The sequence below is a fragment of the Maylandia zebra genome, linkage group LG4, assembly GCF_041146795.1.
Source record: "Maylandia zebra isolate NMK-2024a linkage group LG4, Mzebra_GT3a, whole genome shotgun sequence".
Taxonomy (NCBI): Eukaryota; Metazoa; Chordata; class Actinopteri; order Cichliformes; family Cichlidae; genus Maylandia; species Maylandia zebra.
This window is the reverse complement of record NC_135170.1, coordinates 7,420,610-7,433,402: the sequence shown is the minus strand read 5'-3', so window position 1 is coordinate 7,433,402 and position 12,793 is coordinate 7,420,610. Positions and strand designations below refer to the sequence as shown.

Genomic DNA, 12,793 nt, shown 5'->3' with positions numbered 1-12,793 from the left:
CATACCTAACAAACATACCCGTGAAGGACAACAGTGGGCGGGTATGGGTGAACTATGGGACTGTGTGGGCAGGGCAAACCCACATTTATTCTATGCGGTCCCCACTGTGTGTTACACAGAGTCCACAGCAGTATTTGATTTCAAATACCTTTTTATTGAAGTCCTCCAAGGTCTTCAGTACAAATTAAATGAATCTGTATGCTTGGATTTCTACTACAATGTCACTGCTGTTGCAAACAACACCCAGGAAATCGTATTATAGGTTTTTCAAAACCCAGCCTTTATTTTGTGCAACTGAATAATTAAAGGCAGATTTTAGACTTGATTTAATTGTTTTTATCAGAAGTACTACATCCAGCTGCATCCCTATATTGACACTTCCTATCTGAAATCCATAATACTCCCATGGGATGCACTCGTAAGGAAAACAGTAATCACCAGTTCCGGTATCACCTAGACTATCCAATAAAAACAAAGGACTAAAAAAGCAATGCTCATCATTGGATGCTGCTGAGTGACGTCAGTGGTGTGTAGGCTTTAGGACCCAGCAGCAAGGGGGCTTCCTTTGTGATGATCTGCAGGCAGACGTGCGGGGAGGAACGCGCATCTCCGGTGCTGAAGCAGAAGGCTGGAGGAAGGGCAGGCCAGCATCACCCGGTAAGACACTCAACAGTTGTTCTGTGTGTGCGCATTGATTTAGCTCCTGATATCACTGATGGAACCGTTAACTCTCCCTGTTATATACAGTATATGTATTATATAGAAATTCAACTTCATTTAGAGACGATTGGAGCAGAAAAGTCTCTGCCACAGTGACACATATTCATGGGACGGGTGATCTCTCGTGATAGCTCAATTTTCATGCATGTTTTCTCACGCGATTCTGACTGCGTGTCGTGATAGTGTTTTGACATAGGTGTGCGTCGGTATTCAGGGATAATAGCTTATAGGCTTTTCACGATGCAACCCCCCCTGTTGGGATGTGAGTGGCGTTGGTATACACACAGCAGGGATTTGTTGCTTTAGTCTTGAAACTTTTATCTTAAAAGGTTGAAATCAAAATTATATTGGAATCGAAATATTGTTAATGTCAAATTGTCGAATTCATACCTAAAATAATTTATTTAAAAAAAAAGACACATACAAAACAAAAAGACTCTGAATTAAAATTAAATCAATAAGCCAATGACATCATCAAAGCTATAAAAGCCCTTTTAAAGTTATTTTGTATACATTTTATCAACCTTACTGTTTCAAATATTTTGTATACATTTCCTGACTTCAGACTTCTGGTTTACATTATTTTATTTAAAAAATGTGAGAAATGTAAAATGGTTTAAATATATATTTTTTAATTTTCTTCTAAAAGGCACAAAGATGAATGATCATCCACTGGACAAAGGCATATTTCTAACATAAAATAAAGTATAATCACTTTACTTTCTTTTTCGGTCTTTACACAAACTGTATATAAAAGATAAACATAAGGCTTAAAAGGCTTCTTTCTCATGGACAGCAAAGGGATACTTTGTGCTTTCAAAAAGAAAGTAATTTATGGTCTCAGTCACTAGTTTTAAGTATTACTGAAAACAACATCTTCTCTTTAAAATGTGGTAAAAATAAATAAATACTGTTACTAATACTAATAGTACTAAAACAGAAATCTTAAGGTATGTCTGACAATTCAAAATCAAAAACAGCACCACTGAAAGTTAAGAGCTGCTAAAATAACAATGAAGAAAATCCAATGAAATTGTCAGTGTGGCTTTTTTCCTGGGAGTTGCAATAAACATCCGGGCATCCACACAGAAGAGGGTTTATAAGATTTTGCTGAGTTAGAAGTTAGCAGGAAGTTAGCTACCTAGTTTAAATCTAAATATAATATTCCATCTGCTCACTCACTAAAAAACAGACAAAAAATACAGCTCTGCTGTTAGTTTGCACAGGAACAGACAGAAAACCATACAGCAGCGATGTGGGGAGGGTTCATGTGCTAAAATAATGTGCTAATATAACCACATTAGCAGAGGGAGGCTGTAGAATAAATTATTCTCAGTCTGCTGGAAAGAGTAAAGAGTGATTCAAATGTTGGGTACCTGGGACACCATGGGGTGCAGTGTACACAGTGAGCTGTTAAAAACTGAGCTTAGAGATGTGCCGTGCATGAGTAATACTTATAAAAAGTTGAAAGGTCTAAAACAAACATAGATTCTTTTTGAAGTGTATTTCGATTAACTAAAGAAGACATAAACAAGTTAAGACACTTTGAACCAGGCACAGGGTTGATACACTATCACCTAAAATCAGATTACAGTGGCTATGTCTTTCTTTTATATACAGTCTCTGGGTTTTTGTGAACTCTTGAGAGAAATATGTAACTCATTAGCAGAAAAATGCTTCAAAATGCTGGATGTTGTGTTCATAGTGAAGTGTTTTTAGAGCGTTTTGCTGAAAACAGCTGTCTGAAAATAAAGTGATGGTTTGAGTGAAGCTGGAATCAGCAGTTATTAACCTCAGTAAAAAAATACTCTCTGTTGAGCAGAACACAGGAAAGGGGACAATTGTGGGTTAATCAGTGTGAGTACACATCGTAAATTGATCCACTGTTACCATGGAAATATTGATTAGTGTAGTTTTAAAGTCCCAGCACAAAACAGTCATTCCTTCATGATATTATACCATAACTGTACTTTGTTCTTCCTATAAATAACAATAAACTATAGAGGACCAACCTATAAAGTTACAGAATTTTCAATATTACATATATTTTTAATTCTTACCTTTCTTGGCTACAGAAAAGGAAAACAGCATTTTTTAAAAGCTAAAAATGGAAAAAATGTTACTGAAGTAGTTTTAAAAAATACACTTAAAATATTTTTGTAAAAGGAAAATTCAGATTTTATGTATTCAATAATTTATTTAGGTTTGGGGCAGTTACCATTAAAACTACATTACATGGCCTTAAAACTACATTCCCTAATTTTGTGAATACATGCAGCAGAAAACTTAAAATGCAACATTTTAGCGTTTTGGCTCATCCGTCTGTGACGACAGAGTGCACTTGAGTTATTTGTGGATAAGCAGTGCAGCATAAATCAAGTCGATTTTAGCAGAGATGTAACGTTATCTGTTTTTCAAGGACACTCTGGACATTTTGGAAAGCAGATATCATCGTCCAAACAATAGTCCTAAGATATGTTCCTTATTGTGACTGTGTAATAATGTAGGATATTGCCCTGGGGACTGAGCATTGCACAGGCTCTGGTGGCCTGCGGGGTTTTTAAAATTTGTTAGGTTGGTCACGTCACAATCCTGACAGCACGAGGCTTGAAATGCTCATGTTTCGTAGAGACAAAGGATTGCTGATTGTTTAACAAGAGCCCAGCCTGCATTTCAATCCTTCTCTTTCTTCAGGGGATCGTAAATTAACTGATGGAGCCACTGGCTGTTTCCTCACTGTCCCACCAGCAGCTGAGCATCTAAGCAGCTAAGCCCACCCCTCCTCCACGCCAAAATAAAAACTGATATATAATTTGGATTTACATACAATACATGAAACTATCGGGTGTAAGTGGTGGTGCTGATGTATGGTTGTGAGGTAAAAGCCAATGATCGCTCCAGAGGACCAGTGAGCCTGTAAATCTCTGAGCTAGTCCATTACAAAGCATTATAGGATGACATGTAACTCTCTGCTGTCTTATAAATAACAACTGGTTGAAGCAGATGAGGCTGAACAAGCATTAACAGCTGTATTAAAATAAGATAAGACTCTTTACATTTGAACAAGTTTTAACACTTACCAGTGGTTTGCTTACCTAGTTAGTTAATAGTAAATACAGTGATGAGTTATTTTGATTTCTTTAATCTCTACTTTAGCAATTTTACTTGGAAAGAAATGATAATATTTTCAGGATTAAACTGTTTTCTTGGTCTTTTACTGTACACACAATCTGTTTGCTGGTCAGTTCTTAAATAATCCACAAAGTTATTGGAGACATAAAAAATGAATTACATGAGTCATCGATTGTTATGATGTCTGTCTAAAGTCTGTGACCACTATCTTATCTTTCCACTCGTGTAAGTGGGAGAGGGGAAAACATAAAACATGGGATCCATTGCATTGAGGTGAGGTGTCAGACTCGGTCAATCAACAACAAAACTCCTCGGTGTCTTTGGTTTGGGATAATTGTTGGAACCAAACTAACAACGTTTTCACACATACACTGCAGTGGCAATGGGACATTTTCTGTTTGTTATCATCTTGGAACATCTGATTAAATTATGATATATCTGTCACCTCGATGTATTTAAACTACTGAAGCCACATTTTTTAGAATGTGTGGCTAACAAGATGTGCAATACATTAAAAAATGAATATAAAGTGTGCACTCTTTGTTTCATTTGACAGTTTTGATTCTTTGTGGGTGTTCACAGATCCTGTCTACTAAAAATCTTTCTTCTCTGCCAATCAGCATAACTTGAGTCTAGAGCTGTTGATGCACATGATGTATCACAGTGAAGACTTGTGAACTGAGAGCTAGCCATGCTTAGAGTACCATGCACCTCTCTGATTCTTCATAATTACAGAGAACAGATGTTGTTGCAGTTATTAGAACATAGGCACTTCATGCAGGACTGAATTAGACACAAACTAAATCCCCATCTTGCTGTTGCTTTTATTTATTTTTTCCAGCTTCTCCATTTGCCTTCTTTAAGATATAGCCCTAAAGAACTATGGGAGGTGTTGCATTGGATGTGGGTGATTCCAGGGTGAAGGCTCCAGACGGAGGCTGGGGCTGGGCAGTGCTGGCTGGCTGTTTTGTCATCACAGGCTTCTCCTATGCTTTCCCAAAAGCGATCAGCGTATTTTTCAAAGAGCTGATCAGGGAGTTTGGTGTTGGATACAGCGACACTGCATGGATCTCCTCCATACTGCTGGCCATGCTCTATGGCACAGGTAGGCTGCTACCCTTTGTATTCAGTATTCACATTTTTTTTTAACTCTTTGTACTTGGAAGCATTATGTACCTATGCAGTTCTTTAATTTAAAAAATACTGCAATAGAAGCTTTTTGAAACTCCCTTTTGCCCCATTTCATCCTAAACATTTGTTTTGATTGAGCACTGAACACTGGAGACAGGCACAGAACAAAACTCCACAGTCTGCAGCCCTGGATCAAACATAACAGTAATCCCGGAAGCGTGAGCAGGACAGAAAGAGGGGAAACACACACCATGCTCAGATGTCATGTTTTCAGCTAATAGCTCTTTGCGAATCGACTTATTGGTGCAAAAATTATTTTTTTTTGCTGTCAAACTGTGTAATCCATGGCATCACCCTAAGATTCAGATTAAGAAATTGGAACAAATTGTGTGTTAATTAAAAAGTGTCTCTTTGCAAATTTGTCTGACGTGCAGACACAAACACTGGTTCGTTTCTTGAGCTTTGTGTAAAGAAATAAGGGTTAGCTCGAGGATTTGATGATCTCATTTTGAAAATAATGTATCTGCATATTCTCAGAGGGATATTTTATATCATATTAACAATGATATAAAATGTGAAATTTTGGAAAATGCTTGTGTTTGTACCTTAATACTCGCCGCTTTTCTTTTCATGTGCTGCACACTGCGCCTGATGCATGCAGTCATACTATGTTACACTTTGTCCAGGTCCCCTGTGCAGCGTGCTGGTGAACCGCTTAGGCTGTCGTCCAGTCATGATGGTGGGGGGCCTCTTTGCCTCTCTGGGAATGATTCTGGCCTCCTTTGCCACAAGTATCATCCACATCTACCTCACTGCTGGAGTCATTACAGGTCACGAACACTTGTACATTGTCAAATAAAATCACACAATGCTTTACGCCCAATAAATTAAGAATAGATTACAATACAATTATTAGAAGAATGCATTAATGTTTTTCCTATATTTCAATACATCATAATCAAATTATCCCTGCTTGCTCTGCATTTGTTTTTCCTTCCTGCTCCCTCCCCCATTGGGCTTTTTATAAGCTGCTTAGGTTTATAAACACCAAAAGGTGCTTTGTAAGGTACACCGGCTTACAACTACTTGGTTAAGTTTGGGAAATATTGTGGTCTGGGGTCAAATAAGCCCCTTCACCAAAGGACACCTTGTGTTTAACTGAGACAAGCCTGCAGCTTTGATAATGAGAACACCCCGGTGTGCCGCCTGGGTTAAGGTTACAGTGAAAGTATACTCCACCGCAGGTGCTTATCGGATCATTGAGCAGCATTTGAAACCGTAATGTAGGTTAGTGGTACAAAGGTTTCAAGGTAACAACACCACAAATACTTTACAGGAGATGCTGTCAGAAAGTTTGCATCATTATACCCATTAAGATATATTAAATCATATGGCTGATGTCATGTAAACAAGTTCTGCATGAGCATATCTCAAACATTAGAGTAAGGTTAGAAACATCTTGAAATGCTTTGTCTCCATATCATGTAGAAATGTAGGGAAAAAGAAAACTATGTTAATGAAAGCAGGTAAGTTCAAGTTAAAAAGGCTGAAGAGTGTAACCCTTTCTTTTATTTGCTGCAGGTCTTGGATTAGCCCTGAACTTCCAACCTTCTCTGATTATGTTGAACCGCTACTTCAGCGAGAAGCGTCCTCTGGCCAATGGCCTTTCAGCAGCAGGAAGCCCCGTGGCCCTTTGCTGCCTCTCGCCACTGGGACAGGTACTTCAGTATCAGTATGGATGGAGGGGAGGATTTCTTATCCTTGGTGGTATCCTGCTGAACTGCTGTGTGTGCGGGGCCCTCATGAAGCCTCTGGTGGCCCCAAAGAACCTCAAGGCCAAGAGCTTCGAAGAGGACAATGACAAGGAGGAAGAGGTGAAAGAGGAGAAGAAGAAGTCAAAAGCCAAACTTCTGGACTTCTCCGTGTTTAAAGATGGTGGCTTTGTCATCTATACTGTGGCGGCATCCATCATGGTGCTGGGACTGTTCGTGCCTCCTGTGTTTGTTGTTAGTTACGCTAAGGAGCTGGGAAATGAAGACACCAAATCTGCTTTACTGCTTACTATCCTGGGATTCATTGATATTTTTGCACGGCCAACGTGCGGTATAATCGCTGGACTCAAATGGGTCCGGCCTCGCTGCGTCTACCTCTTCAGCTTTGCTATGCTCTTCAATGGAGTCACTGACCTGATTGGCTCACAGGTGAGTGATCACATACTTCCTTGAACTGGAAAATGAAGTCCAAACATTGAAGGTTTCTGTTCATTATTTTGTGTTTGTTCCCAGGCCAAAGACTATGCCTCTCTGGTGGTATTCTGTGTCTTTTTTGGCGTCTCCTATGGGATGGTGGGTGCCCTACAATTTGAAGTTCTCATGGCAATTGTCGGTACTGAGAAGTTCTCCAGTGCCATTGGCCTTGTGCTCCTCATGGAGGCCATTGCTGTGCTGGTGGGGCCACCGGGTGCAGGTCAGTGTCAGCATCCTGGGCCATTTGACCCAGTGCCTCTGTGTGTGTGTTCCCGTTACTTCCTGTTTTACTTTGGTAGTCTCCCATCTGTGCCATGTTTTGCTTTGCTTCTCTTACTTTGACGGTACCCTGTCTCATGTGTTATGTTTATGTTTTGTGTCCCAGCTGTGTTCCTCATGAGCTTCCTGTTCCCTCGTCATTCCCTGTGTATTTAAGCCTTTTGTTTTCTTCTGTCGAGTGTCGCAGTCTCCCTCATTCATGGCTGTGTGTTTCCCAGTTTGCCTCTTTGTTTACTTGTTCATACATGTCCCAGTATAGTTTTGCATCATTTCCCTTGTGTCAGCAATAAAGCTGCTTTTGAGTTTACATTTGGCCTCCGTGAAGTCTGCGTTTAAAAGGAAGACTTGTTTTATTTGGTAGTAGCTGTTGATCGTGAGCCCAACAGGAAGATATGAGGTTGTATCCAAGACCAACGGGTCATAGTTGGGACTTTAGTGATTATTTAATTGGCTCATGTCTTATACACAGTTCAGTAGCTGTAGAACCACTGTTAACAAAAATAACTTGAAGTAACTGTTCTCTGTACCACTGTATCACTATCTCAAATCATGTGAAAGATTTAAGATTTTCACCCACTCTTCTTTACAGCATTACTTCAGGTCATGGAGGTTTGCTGGCATTCAATTAAGCACAGCTCTCTTAAGGTCCCACCACAGCGTTTAAATCAGGTTGAGATCCATTGCAACACTTTTTTTCATATATTCTGTTGCAGCTTGGCTGCCGTGCTTGGGGTCAACATCCCGCTGCAACAAAACAAACACAAATCCTCACTCCTCCACCACCGTGCATGAGATGTAGCGCTGTGCCTAATGGCCATCTCCACTTTGGTTTTATCTGTCCAGAGGACATTGTTCATACTTGTTCATCTTTTTCTACCCTGGACAGTCATGAACATGCTAATTGTAGCCAGTAAAGACCAGGCTGGTAAACTGCCAAAATGATTTTTAAAGAGGTGTTCACATTACCTCTGGCAAACCTGATCTGGGCCACCAAAGGGCCGTCATTCTTTGTGGTATGTGGGCCATGTGTAAGTTGTGTGCAGCCACGGGCTAGTTGTAGACACACTGCTGGCCCAGAACTGTTTCAGCTCTGGCCCCAGATGTCAGCCTAATGTGCACCTTAATCAAGCCATGTAATAACAACATGCGCCAGAAGTGCTCTATACAACATGTCACATTCACCCAATCGCACACTTTCTCTAAACTGAGTGCTTCCTAACTACATTCATTCACATAAACACTCTTGACATGCAGACTGGAGGAGACAGGGAACCACTAACCTCCCGATCAGTCGGTGACCTGCTCTACCTCCTGAGCTACAGCCATCCACTGGCAAAGATGAGTAAACCGTCACTAAGTTTTGGACAAAGTGTACACTCACAAACCTGTCAAACCTGCATTTGAAACGTTGGCTACCATAGCAGTGTAGTATTGCAAAATGGCATTTGAGTCTTCTAACTAAAATAGGACAATAGGAACATAAACAGTGCCATCACTGCCAGACCTGGCCCACATCTGGTTGACATACACACTGTCATGACACCAGTCAGTCAGAAGTGCCACCTGATGCCGGACCCAGGGAAGACCTGTTTTCTATGGGCCTGGGCCACATACATAATCGAGCCAGATATGGCATGCCATCGCATAAACAGTGGCGTCATTGCCAGACCTAGCGCACATCTGGTTGACAAACACTCTGCCATGACACCGGTCAGTCAGAAGTGCCAGCTTGACACCAGATCCGGGCCAGACCTGCTTGCTATGTGGGTACATACCCTTTTAATTGCTTTGGACTGGTAAACATGCACTTAGTTTTTTTTTTTTTTAATTGGACTGCATGTATACTTCATAAAAACTGTTCATATGTTAGGGTTAGTTACTTTCTGTCTACAGTTTTATTGTACAGGATGATTTAAGCACATTTTATGAGTTATGAGTGCAGAAATTCAGATAATTCTAAAGAATCCATAAACGTGTCACTATATGTTTATTTAAACCAGCATCGCCACAAATGAAGCGAAATCATTTCTACTATATAATTGCATCTTTCACTGTGTTCTTCCGTTTCAGGCCGACTGCTCGATGCCACCAAGAAATACATGTACGTCTTCCTGCTGGCAGGAAGCGAGGTGGTCCTCTCCGCTGTGGTTCTAGCTACCTGCAACTTCTTCTTTATCAAAAGGAAGCCCCAGGAGCCATCTCACAAACTTGAGTGCATCACAGTCACAGATGACACCAAGACAGAAGTATGCAGCAGGCCTTTGGAGGTAAATGATGAAGAGGAGAAGGGAGAGAGAGAGGAGCAAGAGAAGGAAACAAAGAGGGAGGTATCGAAGGAGTTGAAGGAGGAGGAGGAAAAAGACAAAGAAAAAGTAGACGAGGTCAGGCCAAAGAGCGTAACAGTGGACTCACAGGAAGTGGAAAAGTTCTTGAAAGAGCCCCAACTAAATGGTGGCATGACCCCCAGTCCTGAAACATGCCTGTGAAAATGGGTAGAAGACGGGATTATTTTCCACACAGCTCAGTGACGTGAACGGGACCACACCGTACTGGATAGTTATTCCCCATGATGTAGTGTTTAACCCAGGTGTTCGTGTCTGATATGGCAGATTAGAGTCACTGCCGTATCAAATACTAATAGTTCTGTGAGCAATATTTTATCTCTAGATGTTTTTAGTGTGGTTAGCTGTCACAACACTGCCTTGTCTATACAGTTCATGTTAAAAGCCACCAGCAAATAAAGTTGAGGGATAATTTGAAAGAATATTCTGTGTTTTTACTTGAAAAAAAAAAAACACATGAGAAATTCAGTAAATGTTGTGTAAATGGTTGATTCAGCTTGTTTTAAAGGGTCAGGAAAGCTTTATGTAATGATGGTTGTGTAATGACCAGAAGCTCTTCTCCACCCGATGTCCAAAGCTGAAAATGATCTTCCCACCTGATCTGTGCCGTCACCATTGAGATTGATAAAACTATGTTTTTTAGGACGAACTTTCTAAAGGTTGTTCCCAGTCAAGTGGTAGCTGTGTGTGGATTAGAAGCAGGCTCCAAATATTATTTGTAGCTTCACTGTGATGTTAGGATTAGTTAAAAGTGTGATGTTTTAAAGAAGGAAGCAGTCGGTTCAGTCTGAGGTGCTTTTGGTTGAAGGTACCAGTCTCTCTTACCCTCCTTCACTATCAAGCATCAGATGTTTTCAATGCACTGTGGTACATGTGTTTGACTGTGGGTATCTGTTGTTGGGCTTAATGTGCTGATTGTGTTGTTCATCCCCCAAAAGCACCAAGTTACGCTACAAAGCAAATTATATACAGATAGGATAAAGACGCAGTATGTTTGTATGGACCAAAGGACAGGCTGACTATATGTGTGTCCCCTTAGGATGAAACAGGTGTGGTTAAAGCATCGATTTACTGATGACTATAAAGCTTTTTCCTCATGTTGCCTACATGCTTTGTACTGTTGTGTACTGTTTGTGTTTCAGTGAAACAGAACATTAAAGGGATTGTTTTGGCTTTGTGTCACTCATTTTAATTTTCACAGAAATAAGTGCAGAGATGCAAACTTAGTGAATGTTTGAAAGATGGCAGAAAACATGAAAGGAACTCCTGGGATGGAACTGTGCAGACTTTTACCATTACTATTACTATTATGTTATTTTGTATAACTTTTGCAGGCACCTACCAGGAAGTTGTTTTACAGTGAGGAGAAAAAAGAAACATATTTTCTGTTATAAATATTATATCTCTCAGATTTGGATAAAGACCAAACACGTAGCTAAAAGAGAGTGACTATAGTAACTACTGCTCTATGTCTAAATCGGTAACTGAAAAAGCTGCAGGGTGCTTCCTGAAATACATTTTCTCAGCTGTGTTTGCAATACTTGGATTCATAACCATCGGTTCTCTCAGACCATTACTTTAAGTAAAATCTAAGAATCAATAAATAACATCTAAGTTGAAATCAAACGGGATTGTTACAATTCAGTAAGGAGACAGCAGGAAATATAACACAACAGCTGGGTGAACATTGAGATCTGTCAGTATCCATGGTGACGGGTGATTTCTCATGCAAAGATGAGTGAGTGGGGCTTTGTGTGCCACTTAGATTAGTAAAGGGCCATAATGGTTACATTTGGATCATTTAAAAGGTTGACTGGTTTGTAGGACGGCCTACCACAACAGCAACCTGCCTGCAATAAATGCTGGACTTCTTGTTTCTTTTAAATTGTGTATGTTATATGTTGTGTTTTAAACAAACAGAGCTTGTCGCTGATTGTTATGCTTTGTCTTCGTTTTGTTGTTTAAAGCTAAAACACGAGTCAGTGTTATTTGAATGTATAGTATTTGCATTTCTGTGTGAAGCTGCAGTTAAACAGGTGGTGAGGAGATATGTGACTATGTGAGCTTATGTTGTTTTTGTTTTTATTCCATTAACTGTGTTACCATGTTGACTGTTAATCCGAAAATGGAATAATGTCGCTGTTTGCACCTTACTACTAATTCCTGCTGAATGTCACATCAGTCAAATACGACCGATCCAGACTTTTGTTCTAAATGATTTGACTCTATTTTGTGTGGAAACCATATGTTCTAATGCAGAAATAAATCTTTACGACTGTGTAAATGTCTTGACTATAAAAATGTAATCTAAATACCTGTGTTCAAGTGTCTGTTTAAATCTATATTATTTATGTATTTATGTAAGAAAACTTTATTTAGAAAATTACATTTTAGAATTGCACAAGAATTGACTCAGAAATCATTGGCCACATGGTCCGTGGGGTGACCTAAAATATGATTGGCCCAACACCATTAAACAAGAGAATGTCTGTTTCACAACACCGTCACTATGTTCTTGTTCTCTCGCCTGTGCCACCCCATTAAATACATTACTGGAAATTGTTTTATTTTACATTTAATATAGTTTCAGTGTTGTTTTTGTTTTTGTGTGGATGGTGTGTGTCAGAGGCCAGACTTACAAAAGGCAGTGCACTCACAGTCTTGTAGACATCCCATGAATACCTCATCAGGCAAATTGCAATAACATTTTGACCAAACTAACAGATATTAAAACTAAACATAGTACCTCTATATTTTTCCATCCATCCATCGCATATCCTTTTCAGGGTCGCGGGGGGTGCTGGAGCCTATCCCAGGTGTCATAGCGCGAGAGGCGGGGTACACCCTGGACAGGTCGCCAGTCTGTTGCAGGGCCAACACACAGGGACAGACAACCATTCACACTCACATTCACACCTGTCGGCAATTTAGATTTTTCAATTA

The 12,793-nt window shown here is 40.0% G+C and overlaps 1 protein-coding gene across 1 annotated transcript; it reads left to right on the top strand.

The window, feature by feature from the left end:
• The first annotated feature begins 586 nt into the window (after positions 1 to 586).
• slc16a3a (solute carrier family 16 member 3a) lies at positions 587 to 12,383 on the top strand. Its single transcript, XM_004568616.4, has 6 exons — positions 587 to 657; positions 4,694 to 4,957; positions 5,670 to 5,813; positions 6,565 to 7,184; positions 7,269 to 7,449; positions 9,579 to 12,383. The coding sequence occupies exons 2-6, from the start codon at positions 4,735 to 4,737 to the stop codon at positions 9,992 to 9,994; spliced, it is 1,584 nt and encodes a 527-aa protein (XP_004568673.1). The 5' UTR covers positions 587 to 657; positions 4,694 to 4,734; the 3' UTR covers positions 9,995 to 12,383.
• The last annotated feature ends 410 nt before the right edge of the window (positions 12,384 to 12,793 follow it).

Excerpts from the sequence above, each read along its gene's own strand:
- slc16a3a (XM_004568616.4), top strand. The coding sequence starts at position 4,735 with ATGGGAGGTGTTGCATTGGATGTGGGTGATTCCAGGGTGAAGGCTCCA. Across the intron at positions 5,814-6,564 it reads CACTGCTGGAGTCATTACAG|GTCTTGGATTAGCCCTGAAC; the intron begins GTCACGAACACT and ends TATTTGCTGCAG. Across the intron at positions 7,450-9,578 it reads GGTGGGGCCACCGGGTGCAG|GCCGACTGCTCGATGCCACC; the intron begins GTCAGTGTCAGC and ends CTTCCGTTTCAG.